Genomic DNA, 19,846 nt, shown 5'->3' with positions numbered 1-19,846 from the left:
CACCCCCTTTTTTCCATGCACTAAATGAAAACTGATGCCAGGTTAACTTTTTTTGTTTATTACTCACAAGTTTCCTGGCAATAAAGGAATAGAGCACATGACCAGAGAGAGGAGGCGGATTTACTGGCCTGGAGCATTGCCGTGATTTATGACTGAAGATGGAGAGAAGGAAGAGGAGCAGGACGAGGTAATGATGCAGCAGTTTGACTTCTTTGGGCAAAAAAAAGAGGAAGAAAATAGAGAGAGAAGGAGGGAACGAAGAAGAAGGAATCTCGGGAGGGAGGAAGTTTCAGCACCCAGGCTGGTGAAGGAAATCTGAGCGAAATCTCCAAGCGTTGCAGCTTTTTCATGGCAAGGTGGTCCTCGGTATGTAAACAGAGTGGCAACTGTCACTGTGATTTATACCCATCCCCAAAACTGGGCACAGCTACTTAGTGGCTGTCCGATGTGTTAATCCTGGTACACCCGATTTTTAGATATTTAGGTACCTCCAATTCTGAGCCATGTAAGAATGGGTTGAATGCCTGTACAGTTCAGGACAAGGCAGGTAGGAAAAGGAGAACATATATTTGAATGTTCACCTATGGCGGGGGAAATTGCTTCGTTGTAAATCAAACAGAAAGACATTTCACACCAGCAAAGGTGCGTGTCAGCTGCACGTGTCAGGCAGGTCACAGCTGCACGTGTCAGGCAGGTCACAGCTGCACGTGTCAGGCAGGTCACAGCCATCAAACCTTGCGACACAGACTTCTGTCAGACATCCGATTTGTGAAGACTGTCATTGAACTGAAGAGAATAAATCCATAAATGAATAAATGAATAAACTCACTAACTAAATCCATTTTAGTTGTTACACCAAGTGTCCAGAAATCCTCACCAAAGGAAGTTCACGTATCTTCTTTAAAAAAAAAAAAGTGAAGACCTCTTATGTAGAGTCCTTCCTACTGTCTCAATGGGGAAGAATTGTTAATCTGAGTTTCCGTAACTTTTTGCTTCATTCTGCCACTGATTTTTATCCCACTTGGGGACCGGGGGGGGGGGCACTTCTGATTCCTCCCTATGATTTGAGATGACCAAGGCATTTGGTTCTTTTAGAAGTGGAAGTAGGGAGATTGCAGAGCAATGGAAAGAGGTACAACCAGAAATGAGGAGGAGGAGGAGGAGGAGGACGACGACGACGACGACCACAACCACCACCTGCATGAAGTAGTCAGTTCTCCTTTCCTGGAAATCCTCCAAGAGAGGTTGGATGGTCATCTGTCAAAGATGCAGTAACAGATTCTGGACTGAGCAGGAAGTTGGACTACATGTAGTGGAATGTGAAAATGACCTTGGAAGACAGGGGAAGAGATGCTGCCTAGGGAACGATCTGATAAAAGGGGAAGGAGCCCCCAGCTGAGTAACAGACAGAGGAAGAAGCTTAGGAAGTAAATAGGGACAGTGGGAGATCTGTACTTTCAGACTTGCAAGATTCTGTTAATGTAGCCTATCAAAAAAGTCCTTTCCAACTCTATGATTGTATGGAAGGGGGGGGGGGAACAAGTCTCTTGCAAAGGGGGAAGAAGACATTTGTGAAAGTGGAGGACAAATTTCAGCAGCGGCTTGCCCAGCAGTCACAGCACCCACGGCAGGGCACAAAATTGGCCGACTCCAGAATCCAAGACGTCACGCTTTGGCCTGCCTGGTGCAGAGAAGACTCCAGGCCAAGCCCCAAAGGGAAGAATGAGAAAGAGCTCAGTTGCAAAAGCAATTCCTGATATTTCCCAGCACTCAGCAATGCCTGGCCCACAAACAGACCAGCCCGGCAAATTCAGGAGGAGAGTGTTTCTGTTGAGATGAAGATTGTACGGATCTCCCCAGAACTTGTAAATGGCTCCTGACAGCAACTTGCAGAGCCGTTCCAACTGTACTTCATTCCAGGCCCGAGGAGCAATTTTAAGCATTGCAAAAGGGGGTGGAACAAAACCTCCTTTGGCACCTTCAGATGGAGCAACCGTCAGAGCGTGGACTATCCTTAGTGCTACTGACCCGCCTGTCACTCTTGCTCAGCTTCCCCTACTTGGCAAGAGGGTTGTAGGAATGCAAAAGATAGTCAGGAGAGCTGTTGGAAGGGTTAAAAAAAAATGAGAAGGGTCAAAAGGCTGGAAACATAAACAGAGAAATCCAGGGCGAGTGTTACTTCTGCAGCTTTGCTCTCCGCATTGCGTTCCTCTCTGCTTCCACATGGGATGGGGACTTGCTCCTTGGGTTAAGATCAAAATGCAGCTTCTCATACCCCTGATGGATTTTTTTTTTTTTAAAAAAGCATACGCACCAAAAAGGCTGATTTTTTGTAAAAACAAGCAGTTTGGGGACGTTTGGGGACAAACCGAGCAGGGAAGTCCACATGTTCTGTGCTTATCCTAGCCCTGAGACCCAAGTTGGTTTGTCCAAAGTCAGACTGATGTCTGGAGAAAGAGGTGAGCTTACCGGGGGACAGAGAACGAGCTAAGCCCCTCTCCTCCCCTTTTCTTCCCCCCGGTCTGATCTCTTCCACCGCATTGCCATTAAAAGACAGGAAGCGCACAGAGCAGCTGTTCTCAAGGGCTTGCAGCTCCAAACTCAAAACGCAGAAGCTGGCCCCAAACTGGCAAAGGAAAGACATTCTCACTGACTTACCCGGCTCCCTTTTGGTCCAGGTTCCCCTATAGGTCCAGGTAATCCCTAAAACACAAGAGGGAAGAGAGAAACAGAGAAAAGGCAGATTAATTTGGAGATGGTCAGACTTGGGACATCTTTGCAAAGAGGAGCAAGGCCCAGGGAAAGGGGGCACACTGCTGTGAGTTGGGAGGCAGGCCAAGGAAGAGCTAGAAAGGAATTTCAAAAAAAAAAAGGGGGTGGGGGAGAGAAATAATAATGAAAATAGGCATCCTTATACAAATCAGCTAATTGTTGGAGGGAGATGACGCTGCAAAAAATCTGTTTGTGTTTTCAAAGAGACCCAGGCGTTGGTTCCAACTGCGGTCCAAAACAGCTGCCCTGTGACCGGAGGAGAAGGCGTAGGGAAGTCCAAAAGGGCAGCCCCACTGCCCGGATCAAACAGGTTAGAAATCATCAGCTGTCTTCCTTGCACAGACAGACACACCATTAAACCTCCGGCCAACACCTGACACATTTATCAGTCGCCTTGATTGGGAGCTGAACTGGAAGCTGGATGAGACATTCCCTGTTTGGCAGAGGATGGAAGCCCCTGGATCCAGAACCGGAAGGCACAAGCTAAGCCTCGCTTTCTCAGGGGGTAGGGCTATTGGGTATGGAGCTGCCATGCTGACATCGTTTCTACACTACCGCGTTGGGTCCACCCGCAGGGCTTCCAGTTGGCTCTCCTCCCAACTTGGAAGAGCTGCAAAGGTTTACGTCCAACCTGATTCTCTGCTCGCGAGCCCTGGCTGAGCGAATGTCAGAAGCATCTGGCTAGCCTCTGCTGGAGAGACAGTGACGGATCTAGAAAGACTGTCTATTTTTTCCCCCGTGCGTTTTTCATAAATGAGAGCTCACCACGTTTCGTTGCACACTGGGTCTGGTTTTTAGAGAAAGGTGTAACGGTTTGCCCTGAGCAGCGGGGAAAAGCAAAGAACCAAGAAATAGATAAATTCATCCCAGGCCCCATCTCACCTGGGCAAGTGGCAATTCCACCCCCAAGTCAAAGAAAAGGCAAAGAGAAACGCCCTGCGAGGATGTCACAATGGACAAACTGGTGCACTGGAGTATATTCCCACTGCAGCTGAGATGGGCACTCCCCAGCCAGGCAGAGAATAGATTTACCTTCCCCAGCCTGTTGATCCTGAAGGATCTCCCTCTGGCAGAATCCACAAGGGTGAAAACTTTAGGGGAATGACAAATTTTTAAAAAAATCTTGGTTCTTTCTTTTAAATCTAAGGCAGGATTTCACCATCCTCCTTTTCCAGGCGAGAAGAATCCGTTCAGTGTTTTGGCCGCTGTGAAATGATCCTTCCTTTTTTTTAGAAAAATCTGTGGCAGATTTCCACGGCTGCCTGTCTTTTACCAAATCTTGACTTGACATTGTCTCTCCCACACGTGAAAGGAGGCTTACTCATAGACAGACACACACACGCAAACTTTTTTCCATTCAGGCTGAGAAAAATGCATCGAACGGGCTCTGCCCTGACTCGAGAGAAGTTGCTAGAAATGGTTCCTTCTTCTCACATTGACACGTTTGCCCACAATGCACTAACCAAAGTCCCAAAGACATTTAAAAGCTTGTAAAAGACAGAAAGATGATGCCATACGCCCAAGATTCAGGAATTTGGCGCGAGACAGGAACTCACCTGATCAAATGCCTATCAGCCTGTTCCCAGAAGAACAGCATCTTAAGAAGATGCTCAGGGTTGGAAGGCCATCTCCCTGACATGCTAGCTTTCCCCATGCAGAGAAGAAAGGAGGGGGCAACTGCTCCACCTGCAAACCCCTCCTGATAGGATCCAAGTCACCTACCATCCTTTCCCCCCACCCTGTGCTGCGTTCAGCACAACGAAAGATTTACTGCACCTGCCTGCCAGGATAACCTTTGGCTCCTGGATTCCCGTCGGCTCCTCGTTCACCCTGTCCAAAATGAAAAGACAAAAGAAGGGGGGGGGGAGGAGGGAGAATGGGAAGAATTAAGCCCAGTTCATAAATCCAACTGTCTTGGCAGGACGGCTGACGTGCTGGTGAAGACCTGAGACTTCAACTGAGAGCGGGCAGTTTTTCCATCCACCCCATTAAGAGAGCAGAGCCTCCTGTGTTTCCCACTGCGGGCCCCCTTCTCCCCCCACTGAATTTGACAGCGAGACTCCTCGCGATTTGAACCCAGAGCTTTGCTACAACGCAGCTTCCATTGATGGCCTTGCTTTCCGTACAAAGGGTGTGTGTGTACCGAATCAGAGAGAAGGCCAGAAGGGAAGGAAGGGTGATGCTGAAGCATTAGAATGGAAGGTGGGAGCTTTGCCATAAAGAGGCATGCCAGCCAGCTCACCACGCCCTTTTACAAAGCGTGCTATTTCTCCCCACCCCTCTGTTTTCCGTTTGGTGCAAACCGTTCAACAAACAGGGAATGTTGAGTCTTTATCTGGTGGGGTTGAGTTGGGGGCGATTTAGGTAAATTGCGATCTTCTACTAGTCCCCCATTTATTTGCGAAAGTAGGACATTTGGGGCTATGCCAGACTCACCTGACACATTTTGTGAATTACCTTGTGTAGCGACAAAGGGATCATGGGACTATCCTGCTGGCCCTATGAAAGGGCTATGCTTGGAAAATGACACATTGCTTAGAAGAGAAGGAGGAAATTATATCCAGCAAGGGCGTTTTATTCTCAGCCTTTGTGCTCCGCAATGTTCATTTTGAGCAAATTCAGCTACAACCCCCCATAAACTCTATCGTTTATTAAGCATCTTTAAAAAAAAGAAAAATCCTATAAACATCACACTTATCCAAACAAAAAGGGAGAGGCAAGCATCAGAGAAAATTAAATTACAGCCTCGTCGTTTCAGCCACGACAGCTGAACGTTTCCAGCCGAAAATTTAAGGGAGAGAGAAGAAGCTAAGATAAACCTAAGGCTCTCCTCCCAATGCTATGTCATTTTTTTTTAAAAGCAGTGAGAAGCTACCTTTGGTCTTCCCACTTTTTGAGGCAACAGCCCTATGACACTGAAGCCAAAGAATGATTCAAAAGAGTTGCACTGATTCAGAGAATTCAACCAGAGCTTTAGATCTGTTGCAGGGCAGTTTCTCTACATAAAACAATCTCCAGTCCACTCAGCTGAGTGGGTGGCTCTGGGTGCCCCAAGAGACCAACATTTGCAACCTCTTCGTTGCCCAAAGGAAAAGGGAGAGATTCTTTTGATCTTCCCTGGACTTTGCTTCATGGGGCAGAAGAAGTCCTTCAATTCTTGGAAGGAAGTGTGTTTGGAAGGCACAGAATCCTAGAACTGGACTGAAGCCATGGAACTTCCTGCTCGATGCAAGAATTACAGTTAAAACCTCCCTGACAGATGGCTGACTGGCCTCTGTCTGAACACAACAGCCCAAGGGATCCCACCCACCTTCATTTTCAACAGCCTAGCTGAGTGGCTTCCCAAGTTCTTGCTAGTTCCCCAAAAGGGGATTTTATGCACAAGTTTAACTTTTTTGAGAAATGGAGAGCAAGTTCTTGAGAAGTTAGCCACCAATCTTAGAAGCATGGAATTACATAGGCTTGAAAGGGGCCATTTACCCCCATGGCTTTTCAGCCAAGGCCAGGCCTCCTCTTAAGATGAAGGGACCAAGCAGCTGAAGCTGAAAACATTGGGAGCGTGCAGAGAAACAGAACCATGGGAAAGGTCCAGCTAAAAGAGGACATTTGGACTACTGAGCCCAATTTCCTGCTTTTTCCTTCAAATTGAATCCTCCCTGACAACTTGAACAAATCCAGAGAATCCCACGTTCCCCAAAGTCATGCGTTCTACTACTGAACAGCTCTTACCATTAAGAAACTTATCCCAACTGGAGTTTGCCTTCCTGCAACTTAAAATCTAATATTCTGGATCCTGCCCTCTGGGATGAGAAAGAACAGATCATGGCATTCTTCTGTGTGATATCTTTTCAGGGATCTGCCTTCAGTCTCTTCTCAAGGCTCAGCATCATCCGAGTTTCCTTGATTTCCATCCTGGTTATCTTTCCTGCCTTTTTTCCCATGGTCCAGGCAATACCTATCCCATGCTTCTCACAGATCTCCCTGATTTCTTCCCTTCCTTTGCTCAGATCATTGAAATTATCCTCTTGTCCTGGAAGCTCAGTTCTTCCAAACTATGATTGCCTCTGTTGTGAGAGCTGCCTTTTCATCAGCATCTCTTCTCAAAATTACATCCCAATGAACTTCAAGGGACTTTCATCTAGGCTAGTACACATAGTATTACACTTGCAATGACCTTCTTGTATCAACTCAACAGAGGTGCATCTGCGTAGTTCAGTAGGAAATTTGGGCCACCTCAAGAATTGCTGAGCTACTCCCCAATTCTGACTCAGAGAGCAGAAGACAGTTCACTTCTGAGCCAGCTGTGAGCTGGGCATCCCATCCTAGATTTATGAAAATCTGAAAACCAGGATACACACTCACCGGGTCTCCAGGATGGCCAGTTGGACCCAGATATCCTTTCTGTCCCTGTTCAAAAGAATAAACAAATAAATATTATTTAGGGAAAAGTCATGGAGCTGCCATGTACCAAACTATGTTTTTCTGCCAGCTTTGCTCTACTAAAAAATTGCCATCAAATATGTTGGTGATTCCTTCCACGGTTACGCAGCATATGGCTTTGTCCTCGTAAGCAGCATAGGAAATGTATGAACAGAAGCGGAGCCCTTGTTATGTGCCAGATTCTTTCTTTATGCATGGAAGATGGGCCAGCTGTCAGTCAGAATAGGTCATTCTGCCATTGGATTGGATAGGCCAGTTGTCTAATTCGGCATGTGGCTTCGTACATTGCTAAGGATAGAAACACAGCACATCTGGTTGAAGCAATGTAGATTTTGCTAACCTCGCCCCCACATTTCCAGAGCCCAATTCCACCTTAGCAGAAGATTCCCTAAGTTGACCCTAAAGTCAATGCCAACTTGGTTTGTTGAAATTGCAGAATTTTGCTCCCCCAACCAAACCACCCACCTCTTGTCCATCCACATACCTGTCCCACAAATTGTTCAGACGGTCCTGAAAAACTTTAGGCACACTTGACTGTCCCCTCGGCTGCTTGATTTAACCATGCTTTTTTTTTTTTTAATTAACAAGCAACGGCAGCCGTGTGTTGCCAAAGAAAGATGAGACTGTGATGAAGGGGGGAGGGCAAACCAGGTTTCAAGCAATGCTGATAGACATTCCCAAGGGTCTCCATGGGGGAGTCTCTTCAAGCAGAGCTAGAAATGGCAAGAGACAGGAAAAACACAACCATCTGGGTTCACTGTCTTTCACAAGCTTCCAGAGAATTCAGGGCTGTGAATCACAAATGAGCCTTCTCTTGGAAGAGGAGGACACTTTACAGAACTAATCTCCATCTCAGGTGGCAGGCTTAACCTCCAGCTGATGTCCAGAGTGACAGACCAGAGAGAAAAGAAGGGAGGAAATGATGACCAAGGCGAACAGCTCTGTACACCCGCCAAGGACAAAAGACCGCAAACACAGCCTTGTTTAATGGTGAGCTGAAAACTTTCCAGGAGTTGATCAAGGTCCAAAAAAGTACTTTACAGTTCTGACAATACAAAAAGAGTCAGGCGCCTCAAACCAGGGAAAAACCTATTGTAGATTCCTACATAGCAACTTTGTAATAGACACCGCTGGGTTCTTCAGGGCCAGACCCATAACTGAACTATTCTGGGCTACATCAGCAGGGACAATTCTGCATACCAGATCCAATGGCAACTTTGATCCATTTTTAGGTGATTCACACCCAACAGCCCACGTGCAACTTCATTGGAGAACCTTCTCCAGAGGTGGGAGGATTAGCACCATGTTGAAGGATGACTATTGAAAGGACAGACCGACCAACCGCCCCCAGAAAGGGCTGCAAAAGCAGCTGCTGAAATTGCTGTCCGTTGTAAAGACATCTTTGCATGGTTGGGTCAGCTGTTTCATATACCCTTCTCAAGGGGCAAAAAGCACTGTGGGTAAATTCCTGGCTGGAACGAATGTCTGAAGAAGTCACAGGGCAGACTCCTGGTGTGAACTGTGGCCCAGAGTGTGCGGCTTTTCCTTCTCTCTGTTCCCATTGTCTCATAAAACTCAAAGAGCTGGAGGAAAAATGGACTTGTGTCGCAGCAGCAGCAGCAGCAGCAGCAGGAAATACATGCACTGCCAACTCATGAGCTAGGGGGATGTGGGCCTTGGCAGAGGTCCAGTTATGCCAAAACGTGACCCAACACTGCTCCTGCCTTGCCACGCAACACTTCTGAGATTGCTTTGCAAGACAGGAGGCCCGTTTCTAGCCTTCTTCCAAAGAACATTAGTTCCAATCACTTTGGGCTTTTACTCACTCTGGCTTCCAAAACACATATAGGAAAACAGAGAAGCTTTTCTAAACTGAAGGTGTTTGCAGTAAGGCAATGCCAGCAGAGAAGTTACAACCTTCTACTCCCAAATTTCCACTCTCTCTCTCTCTCTCTCTCTCAATTTAGGAGTCTGTGCAGTGACCTCTACCCTTCCTATGAACCTTTTACAAAAATTACTGATTTACCTTCTATAACAGGGTGGACAACTGGTTCTCCTGTTGATGCTACTGAACTACAACTCCCACCACCCAGTGGAGCAGTTGGAAGTTGACATTCAACAATCTCTATGTAGGTACTGCAGGATCTACACCCTTGTTCTGGGGCCTATCCTGTAAAGTTGGGCCAAAGGTACAGAACATAGGCTCCATTGTAGAGGTGGAATAATATTTCCAACCAGTCAGTGTTCCTGCAATGTAATGATGAAACAGCTGGAGCATCTACTGAAATTGTTCTTGAGAAAGATGAAGCCCTAGAGTTCAAGGCTAAAGAATTGCTGCTTTTCTCTGGCAGTTCCTGGGTTCAAGGGCAAAAACATCACTTGGTCCCATCTCCAGTCTATCTCAGGAGAACTGCCCAGCAGGATCCAACCCAGAACAAAAAGTTCTTACCTTCCTACCAGGTGATCCAGGAAGTCCTGTCAACCCAGGTAAGCCCTCATTGCCCTGTAACCAGAAGAACGACTGGTTTTTATTTGGTCTGGCCACCAGAAACTTTAGGATGAATGAACTTCATGTGTCTAATCTTCACGACTGCAAAGATCATCTCAGAGACACCGTGATAATAAGGAAGAGAGTGAGGGATTGTGATTGCAAAGCCAACTGAGCTTCTCCTTTTAGCCATTCAATTTTGACATGTTTGCTACCCATATTACATCAGGAAGATGGTTTCTAGGCATTTGTGTGCACTGATTTTCCTTGTACAATATACAGACTGGCTTTCTTCTTTTGATATTTTTGTACAAGGTAACAACATAAAACTTCTGCTATTGGGAGGATTAAAAATATCATAAACTAATGTCAGATAATTTCCAGGAGCATTCCCACCCCACACTAATCCCTGGAGACTGTTTAAGCATGGCTCTATAAATGTTAGCTAATCTGTTGTTTGTCTACCATTGCCAAGGACCTTCTCCTCTCTTCTGAGTTTCTGGCACATTCAGAAGGTCAGAAGAGAAGCAGAATTTTATTCCATTTCCACTGAGGACTGGATAGTTTGGAACAGTCCGACAGCATATAAATCAAGTTAACTATCATAAATATTTCTGATTTTTCCTAGTTCATTGAGAACTGGGGGGGAGGCATGCAAAATCCTCATAACTTAGGGCACTTGTCCCACACTGTAGCCATGCTTAATACAAGACTGAGGGCCAGTTTACCTTCTGACCATTCCATGCTTTTCCAGGTGATAGTCCAGGATCCCCTTTCTGGCCCTGAAAACACAGAACAAAACTTAGCTCCACTGCAAAAGAATACAGAGATGTTTGTCTGGGGACTAACTACAAGAGAGTTTGAGCAACTGGGAGATGTTTTCTAACATGTTGACCTCCTATCAGTAGATCAAGCTGGACAAATGAGTTGTAGGGCCTACAGTGGCTTCCAGGAAGAATGCATACATATTTCTTAGACTTTAGATTTTTTTTTTCACTAAGTGAAGGAGTCAGCAGTCTAAAGCAGTGTTTCTCAACCTTGGCAACTTTAAGATGTGTGGACATCTTAAAGCCAGCATGGGAATCCTGAGAGTTGAAGTCCACACATCTTAAAGTTGCCAAGGTTGAGAAACACTGGTCTAAAGAGATACAGGAAGCAGAATTCACTCAGGTTAGGAGACAGCACAGCTTCTATCAGATGTCACCTATCAGCATTCATTCCAGTTCTCATTCCCTCAAGAGGAACTGAAGGGAGGAAGAGCAACAGAAGCAACATTTTTGGCTCAGCAACGTTGGTTTGTCTGTTTCTCTGCCAACGTTGGATTACAATTAGGTTGTCTCATCATTGTTGGCTCCAAGAGAGTTCTACAGTTAATTATTTGCACCTTATACATATATAGGTCCCATAATATGGAGACCTTTATAACGTAAATTTTAAACACTTAAAATTTTTAAATAGGCCTTTGGAAGCTGTCTAAGTCTTGGGCACGGTGCCAATTATGCCAGGCTCTCTTCTATACTTGGGAAGACTTTTTTCCCTTTCTCTCCCTCTCTCTGTTTAGCCAAAAAAGTGAAGTCCATCATATAAACTCCTGGTGACTTCATGGACTCATCAAGTTTTCTTGGCAACAATATGGAATGGGTTACTGTTGCCTTCTTCAACGTGGAGGGATGAAAGACTAAATTGAGTTAAGCATGTTTTAGTAGTTAACTTTATCATTGTAGTTTACTTTAGAACATGTGACCAAAGTATCATGTGTTCATCTAATTGTAGGATTCTTTATAGTTGTGCCAATGTTCTGTTGATGACTCCAATTTTTTTTATTTTTATTTTTTTGGCCTTTGAATCAGCCTTGTTTCCTGGCAACTACAAGGTCAAGTCCATGCAAGTTTCTAGGCAACATTTTTAGGAAGCGGTTTGCCCTTGCCTTCTTCCTAGAGCTGAGAGAAAGTGGCTGGCTCAAACTCACACGCCTGGCTAGCATGCTTAAGGCAGTACTAGAACTCAGGTCTCCTGCTTCTAGTCCAATGCTTTGACCACCAGACTGAACTGGTTCCCACAATCCTTGCAGAATGTATGTATTTAGTGAAGGACAACTGATTCAAGGAGGTATAGTGATGACTTCTCTTTCTGCAGTTAGCTTCTGCAGCTGAGGGATCCCCATGTCTCCCTTCTGGTGGTCCTGCATCCTTCGGTATTCTCTCCTGTATTTGGAGTCTCCATAGAGGCCTACATGTCTTTGGTCACCATTCTATATGAGATCTATTTAATCTGGGGGCTCACCTGAGTGTGAGAAACCAATGATTCACTACAGGCTACTCACTTTAGAAATCGTAACACAGTTGTTGGATCCTCTCCAGTCACTAGAGAAAATTGCATTAGTCTACAGTAACCCAAGTCAACAGGAGTTGAGGAGCACCTTTTCAGCCTAACAAAGTTTATTAAAAGGCATAACTTTCATAAGCCACCAGACTTCTTGTGTTTTTGGTATTTCTTTGGGTGTTGTTGTTTTTTTTAACTTCCTAGTTTACAACCGCAAGATTAACTGATGTTCTCGCATTCCACACGAACGTGGTCTGGCGCTTCTTGAGGGCATCAGTCAAGGTTGGCAGTTCCTCCAGCAGTGGGTGGTGGGAGAGAGAACCAGCTGCATGCCATATTAGTTTGCCCTTGGTTCATATTTCCCTCCCTTTCCCACATATTCTTCCATTCTTATCAGTGCATACTGCTCTTCATACAGTCACACATGCACGCACACACATACATGCACACATGGAGAGTAATCCAGGCCAAGTGGAGATCAGTTAGCTGGAGAAAATTCTTGGCAGACTTCGTCTGCCAAGACCCCTGGGGATTCAGCGCAGACACAACTGCCCGATTTCTGAATCAAGAGGGGCCAGCAGGGCCAAGCACTAAATGAAGCCAGGCTGATAATTCCAGTCTGCAACTATTGTCAAAGGCAGAGCTCTGTTCAGTGGCACCAAATTACTAGCTAGACTGGATCCAGAAACAGCAGGAAAATGTTCAAAGATGGGGAGGGAGGGGTCCTGGGAAGGAGACATTTGCAAAACCCATCCGGATCCGTATGGATCTCCAGGGATCCTCTCCCTTTGGGGAAGCTAGTTTAAAGAGCACTTGAGTCTGGAGTCCTAAAAAAGCATGTGTGATGATTCTTCTCACATTAGTTGCTATAAAGCATCTTTGGTAGGTCATTTTTCCCCAGGACCAAAGGCTGGACGTGAAGAAACAACATCTGTTCTGTAAGGGCAGCTAAGCACTTTGCTTATAAAACTAATTGGCCACATCAGCTTCCAATTAAGTTTCCAAGATGAAATTTGGGGTGTTTTTCTGAAGTCCCGAAACGGACCACCATCTTCAACAGTGGTCCAGGGCAACAAGATTGATAATCCAACCCTTTGGAGCACACCAAACTGGGGAATGATTACTTCAACCATGATGGGGTTTTTCCCAGGTGTCCCCACTTTATGGAATGGAAATTGGTTCTTTATTCTTTCACGCCTTTAGCAGACAAGGGTGACTTAACCTTCTAGAGTATTTCCACCTCAAACCAAACAAAGAACTTTGGGCTAAGTTAGATTTTCTTTTTATTTGCTTGCATTGGGATCTCAGCTAACCATGCTGCTGAGCAATCCTTATTTGCTACAAAATCACACTGCTTCATTTTCGTGCAACGTATTCCAGTTTCTCTTGTGAGGGCTCCTACTTGTGTCCTCAAAGTAACATCCAAGCTTCTAAAAACGACGTTCTCCCAACCCCCTGGTGTTTCCCGGGAGAATTGTCTTCCTCTGCAAAAGTAAGGAACTAGGGAATCTGAAACATACTAATTCCAGGGTTTGTTTAAAACCTCGTACTCCGCAGTCGCCAAAGAGCCAAGTAAGATCTGGTGGACTGACTTGTGGCATCTACAGAAGAATCATACATTTTGTTCCTGCAGCTGCTGCTTTCCCAGTAGCAGAGAGGTTTGCGTCCCCCAGGTGGACCTTCCCTGCTCGGTAGGCCTATCCAGAAGCAAAGCGCTTTCTTCCCCACAACTCATCAGCAGGAAAGCCCATCTCAGACTCCAGCAGATGTTCCAATTTAAAACTCAGGCGCTGCATGAAACCCCCTGGACGCAAAGCTGCGAGAAAAGTCAATGGAGACAAGAGAGAGACACCCATGACAGCCGAGCAGTTTGGAAGTGGGGCTAGGAAATGCAACCAGACATGGGAGCCAGGCGCCTAGCAAAGATCTAAACCACCACAATAAAAAGAATCCCCCCCCAAAAGAAAACTCTTCCCCAACAGTAGTGTCCTACCAGTCTCCTGGGTGCTGCATTCAAAGCAGACCCAGATACAACCCACAGTCAATGCAGTGACCATACTAGGAAGTTCAACCTGGGTGAAATGTGCAATAGACACGCACCCATTTCATAGACAGATGTTCACCCAACAGTGACATCTGCAACCTGGCACTTCTGAAGGATTTCAGCCTGCATGCCCACACATGCAGCTATCGCACCCATGTGTTTTCTATCACCTCCAACTAAGGATGGGCTGATGATAACCCAGTTTAATAAGGCCTGGTTTGTGGGGTGGACTTCAAGGCTGCCTCTCCAACCTGAATGGACCATGTACTGTTCCTAACCTCTCTAATTCAGGAATAAATAGGTATGTATTTCAAGATCAAATGATAAATTCCTTCTTCCTGCTTTTCCCTTCCCTCCAATGCCTCTCTTTAAATTTAAATCATTTTGATGCCCCAATTGTTGGCCCCAGGTGAAATAGAACTGGCAAAGATAATATATCCCCCACTCCCACTTTCTCCTAGATCCAAAAGGGGGGGGGGAGCTTATTTTTCATGTTAGCTGTCTTTTTCCATTAAGACTGGTTACCAAAACCAGCGGGTTAACACATACGTCACACACCTCTCCCCTTTTTTGAGAAATGCCAGGTGGCATTTGCAGAGCCAGGAGTGAAGCTTAAAGCTTTTGATTTTTGACATGATACTTTACAAAATAAACTGCATGAGAAAGCATGATCTGGAAGTCCTTGCCAAAGACATAAATACAAATGCAAGAGTTTAGAGAGCTGGGGTTTTTTAATGGCTTCTCTTCTTCAGACTCCGTAACTGTGCCTTTAAATGCAGCACAGCTTTTAGCTGCCAACACATCTCTCTAGCGCCTAATTTTTAATCAGGCAAGTGGCAGGAAGCCAGATTAGTGGAAATCTTTTTCCAAAATCAAGAGCATTGAAGAAATCACACAGTTAGAGGGAAAGGAAGAAGGGAGGGGAGGAAGAAAAGACTGGGAACGGAACAGGAAGGAAGGAAAGCAGCTAGAACATAAAATATTGCTTTCATGTCCTCTGTCCCAAATTTGCTTCTACTTTGTTGGCAGAAGCAGCCTGCTCAGCTGTTCTTAAACAAATCCTAGAAGCATGGAGTTGAAAGTGGAGTTGGTCATCTAGCCCAACCCTCTGCAATGTGCAGGAAAACCGACTGAACCGACATTGCAACTGACCAGCCTTTTAAGAACTTCCAGAGATGGAGAACCTGCAGCATCCATGGATAAATTGCTCTTCTCTTGTATTGATCTCGTCATAAATGTCTTATTAATGTCAAGATGGAAGCAGAGCAGACTATCTGGGCAATAACCATTTTACACCCCACCTCAAAATTGGAACCGGAGCATTTGCTCTTCGTTAGCAATACTGTAGCAGATACTCAGGTCTACTTACTCCGCCCAGATGTTTTCTTCCTTACCTTTGCACCAGGTGGTCCAGGGCGGCCAGGGTTTCCATGGGGGCCAGGAGGTCCCTAAAAAAAAGGCAAAATCTGGATGACGATGTGCTGAACTTGCAGCAAGCTTGTGACCTCAGCCCTATCTTCTGCAACCTCAGTTGCATGGGAATTGCTGTCCTCAGCCAACGTGGCGGCAGTGGATTTCAGAAGGTGATCTAAGGTTAAAAGAAGTGCAGTTCCCAAGCATGGAAGAAACTCTTCTTCTCCATAAAGGGGCATAGGTTATGCCACTGCAATTTCTATTTTCCTAGGCATGGGAGCGCTGCCCCTTAATTTCCAACTGCAGGACTGTGAGTGCTGACTTGTGCTGCCCAAGAGGGAGGCCTCCAACGTTGGAACTCCATTTCATGATGGGAGTAGCGGTCCACACATCTGGGCAAGACTGGGGTAGGGTCTGATGGAAGACTGTCCCTGACCTAACACTGGCTTTAGCAGGTCGACAACACAGTGGATGAAAACCACCATTTAAAAACTGGTGTTACAATTTGTGCCCTGAAAGCTTTATCTCAAGATGCCACTGGACACCAAGTGGATAGAGAAGCAACAGCTGCTTTAAAAAAAGGAGAAAGAGGACAATCCCACAGGGTTTTGTTCACTAGGAAAAGGAGGAAAGGGGAAATTGTCCAAAAGTGCTGGAGCTCACGATCTGGATGGAATGCCACCAGAGAGATGCAACAGCCAGCTGACAGGAGCAGACAAACAAAGTCTACCTCCCTCGTGTCAAAAAAGGTCCTTCATTTTTTACCTACCCTTTTTAAACCGTTTGTGGATTTGATGTCTCCAACACCCAGGAAAAAAATCCTAATTGTGTGCCATTTGCCATTCTTGTTCTATTTCTGGAGTCTTTATCAAGAAACAGCCAGCTGCTCCTTTGCCGCTGGATTTGGACAGGAATTTGGAGAGGTTGGACAAGGCAGCTGGAAGGCAAGAAGCAGCTTTTCCCTTTTTGCTTTAGGAACCTCACCTTGACCTCGGGCTGGCTGGAGAAGGAGCAACTCCTCTGAGGGCAAGCGAAATAACCAGCTACCTTTTCCAATCTCGCCTTGGCCAGGTGTTGGGCTACCAAACCCAGAATTCTCTTCTGGGATGGCTGGAAAATGCCAGCAAGAAAGAGCCTTTTTCATATACACACCCAGCTGTTCACAGTCCTTTCCTTCCCCTCCATGCCTGCCTTTCTGACTCTGCAAAACATTCCATAGCCAAAAGTGCAGGGTGCTGCAGAGATGGGAAGCTCGACATCCTTTTGACCTGAGGATATGGTCCCTGTTCCACCTCCCCTTTCTCCTCTCCATTTCCCATGTATCTTTGACTTACCCGTGGTCCTCGCTTGCCAGGAAGGCCCAGGATCCCAGGCAGACCAGGGGGACCCTAGGAAGGAAGGAAGGAAGGAAGGAAGGAAGGAAGGAAGGAAGGAAGGAAGGAAGGAAGGAAGGAAGGAAGGAAGGAAGGAAAATACAATTTGCTTAGCGTTAAAACAGACATGAGCACATGGCTTCCCAGGACTACAGCTCTAAGATCAGCCTTGTCTGATCCACCTTCACCCAGTTTTGGAATTGCAATATCCACAGTCCCGAATTCTGACAGCTGCACTCCCAACCTTATCTCACCAATGCAAGCATCTGTTCTGTATCCAACATGGCCCAGTCAATGGCAAGTTAGTCACAAAACAGAACTCTACATCAAGTAATATGAGAACAAAGGGTCCATTTCTTCTATCTACACAGTGGTGCCGTACAGTCGGACTTTGGGGCACCAATTTGGCACTCCAACACAGCAGAATGAGAGGCAGGACATTCAAAGGGGCAGAAGGGAAGTGATATTGTGAAGGACTCACAGATCCTAAAATTAGTGCATGGCACCACCACTACCCCTCCTACAATGTCTTCACTGCACCACTGTCCCTATGCCCCAAGTGAACATCCAGTGGGAAAGTAGCACAAGATGCAACTCTCTGCATTGGTGGAAAAGCCAGATGGGAGTTATGACATACTGTCTTCCACTAACATTTCCCAAGCTGGACCTCTGGTTGTATATGTTGTTCTGATACTCAACTGTCTCCACTCCCTGGTTTAACAAGCAGACAGGAAAATGTGGAAGAGCAGAGCTGACCCTTTCACGATTTGCATGGCTGGAGAAGAATCCATCTCCAAGTGACGTGATTCCCCAGCTATTTATTTGCACAGTTTGGGGAGCAGTTCAAGGCTAGCTTAAAAATTTACACATCTGAAGGTTTAAGGATGTCCGAGGTCAAACAGTTAAATTCTTCAGATTTAGGCTTTCCAGCTGCATCAGAATGTCCAAATCTCCTGAAAAACTACTGGAGTCTTAATTACTCTTGAATTTTCTCCTCTACTCTTTTGGCAGCCTCAGCACTGAGAATAAACTAAGGTGTCTCTTGAAAGATTGATGATCAAGTAGCTCATTGTGAATGATGGTATTTTTCCTTTGTAAGAGAAGAGACAGAGTGAGGGAGACCAGAAGACTCAAGAATGCTTGGAAGCTGGCCCTGACATCTCCAGAGAGACCATGCAGCTTTTACCAAAAGTGGACCTCACTTCTAAAAGTGGCTGCAATCTTCAAGGCAGCAGGTGTGTGGGGGGCCAACATTAACAAGTGGGCATAGCTAAGCCAGTCATAGTCTTGCTCAGGCAAGAAAAGTTCCCTCGTCGTGGGTTCAAAACTTTTCAGCAACTTCTGATGAATTTCCCATTCTCGTTCCTACAGCAGCTAGAAACCCAAACACCTCTGCATTTGCCCTTCCCAACACTGATCTCCAGGATACTAGAGTACAAATCCCATCATCCACAAGTAGAATGAGTGATGCCCAAGTTAGGGGGTAAAGAAAAGCGGTGTAAATCGATATCTGGAGAGATCAGGTGACCTTTGTCCAACGGCCCAGGACTTGATACGGACTGACATTTGTTGTCACTGAAGCCTCCTGATTGGCTTGGGAGGCTACGTCACTAGGACTGATGGGAGTTGAAGTTCAGCCACATCTGTAAGGACACTTCCTCCCTCTACCTACTGTAAGAAGTTGTAATCCTAAACAAAAGAAAAATGCCTAATGGAAAAAAATACCAAGAGGATTTGAATTCCACTATCCACCATACACACACTAAAGAAGGTTCATCTGTCTATCATCCCAGCTGTTCTATTTCCTAACCACTTGGACTCCAATAGGGTCAGAGAATCAGCTCTTCTGTTTGCTGGAAGCATCAAGAATGACTTATCCTGCTGACCATTGTGGTGACAACCAGCCAAGGCTTAAACATGCCTCATGTGGATTGCAGGAATTTAAAGCCAGTACTCTGGTTTGGAACAAGGATGAACCATAGATGTTTCCTTTGCAGCCAATGACTCTGCATTCCAACTTTTGAGCAGGAATAGAATCAACTGCCATTGGTGGACCAGCCTCCAAAACAAGGCCCTCTAGGCATTCAGCTTGAGACAAAGAAGCAGAGTACAATTTTCCTGCATATTCGGGTTCCAAATTCCAGCCCCCTGTTCTTGTTTAACCCTTACATGCGTGTGAAAAACATTTGGCTGGGAAGAAAGCAGCGAGGGCCTGTTTTCAAGCCATCATCCTTCCTCTTTAGTTCACCAACCATGGCTTGGTGGAGCTCTTGACTGTCACAGCAATAAAATCTTTGTCCAGACTATACGGTCCATCTCTCCAATGCTCTCCTTCAGGGGTCCAACACTCTATTTTGGGGGCAATGAAAATGACTCTCTGCCACCCCTGGGTTTCAACGCTGGACAAAGGAGCATTAAGTGGATAATTAATTCAGGGAGTTGGAGAAAAGTTTCAGGCAGAGTCAACTGTGTCCCCTTTCAATGACTTGGACCAACAGCAGCACCCATCAACAGTGGCAGGGCACCATGGGTCTTCCCAAGGTAATCTGACACACTGGTCCTATTCTTCCACTTTCCCCCAACACACATGCACTGGAATTCAAAGACCCATACTGGTGGGGCTGGGGAGGAGTGGGAAGTTGAAAATGCAAAAGAAAGTTCTCCAGACCTTGAGGACACTGTCAGTGGATTCCCACCCCACCTCCAGTTTCTGAAACTAAGCAGGTCTAACTTGCACATACTCCCAGAAACTCTCAATTTACATAGTAGGAATGTTTCGCTTGGGAGCTATGTGCCTTGCCCACAGGCCACTTCATCGCCACATATAGTCATAAAGTCCTATGTTGTCTATTTTTACTAACTGCATGGCATCTAAGGGCTTAAAGACACCCCCATTTGCCCCCCTCTAAGTAAGGTCTGTTTTGAAACTCCAGACCCAAGAGTGGAAAGACAGGAAGAGAGGTTTGGCAAGAAATGCTGTTCCAGGGGGAACAG

At 45.9% G+C, this 19,846-nt stretch overlaps 1 protein-coding gene across 7 annotated transcripts in view; it reads right to left on the bottom strand.

Annotated features, from left to right (window-relative positions):
• Positions 1–19,846, bottom strand: part of COL27A1 (collagen type XXVII alpha 1 chain) — a 108,753-nt gene that overhangs the window by 73,586 nt on the left and 15,321 nt on the right. For 4 of the 7 annotated variants that reach the window (XM_088146929.1, XM_088146931.1, XM_088146932.1 and 1 more), the window contains 7 exons: positions 16,814–16,867; positions 15,461–15,514; positions 10,429–10,482; positions 9,662–9,715; positions 7,135–7,179; positions 4,549–4,602; positions 2,659–2,703 (listed from right to left, as the gene is read on the bottom strand). In XM_088146929.1, the coding sequence (XP_088003055.1) occupies positions 2,659–2,703; positions 4,549–4,602; positions 7,135–7,179; positions 9,662–9,715; positions 10,429–10,482; positions 15,461–15,514; positions 16,814–16,867 (360 nt within the window). Of the gene's footprint in view, positions 1–2,658; positions 2,704–4,548; positions 4,603–7,134; positions 7,180–9,661; positions 9,716–10,428; positions 10,483–15,460; positions 15,515–16,813; positions 16,868–19,846 lie in introns of those variants that run through there. The other 3 variants (XM_088146933.1, XM_088146934.1, XM_088146935.1) reach the window with 3 other exon arrangements.

This window comes from Python bivittatus, unplaced genomic scaffold (genome assembly GCF_059951505.1).
Source record: "Python bivittatus isolate LINGU-HERP-01145 unplaced genomic scaffold, Pbiv_v1 ctg000160_np1212, whole genome shotgun sequence".
NCBI lineage: Eukaryota > Metazoa > Chordata > Lepidosauria > Squamata > Pythonidae > Python > Python bivittatus.
This window is presented reverse-complemented; position numbering and strand designations above follow the sequence as displayed.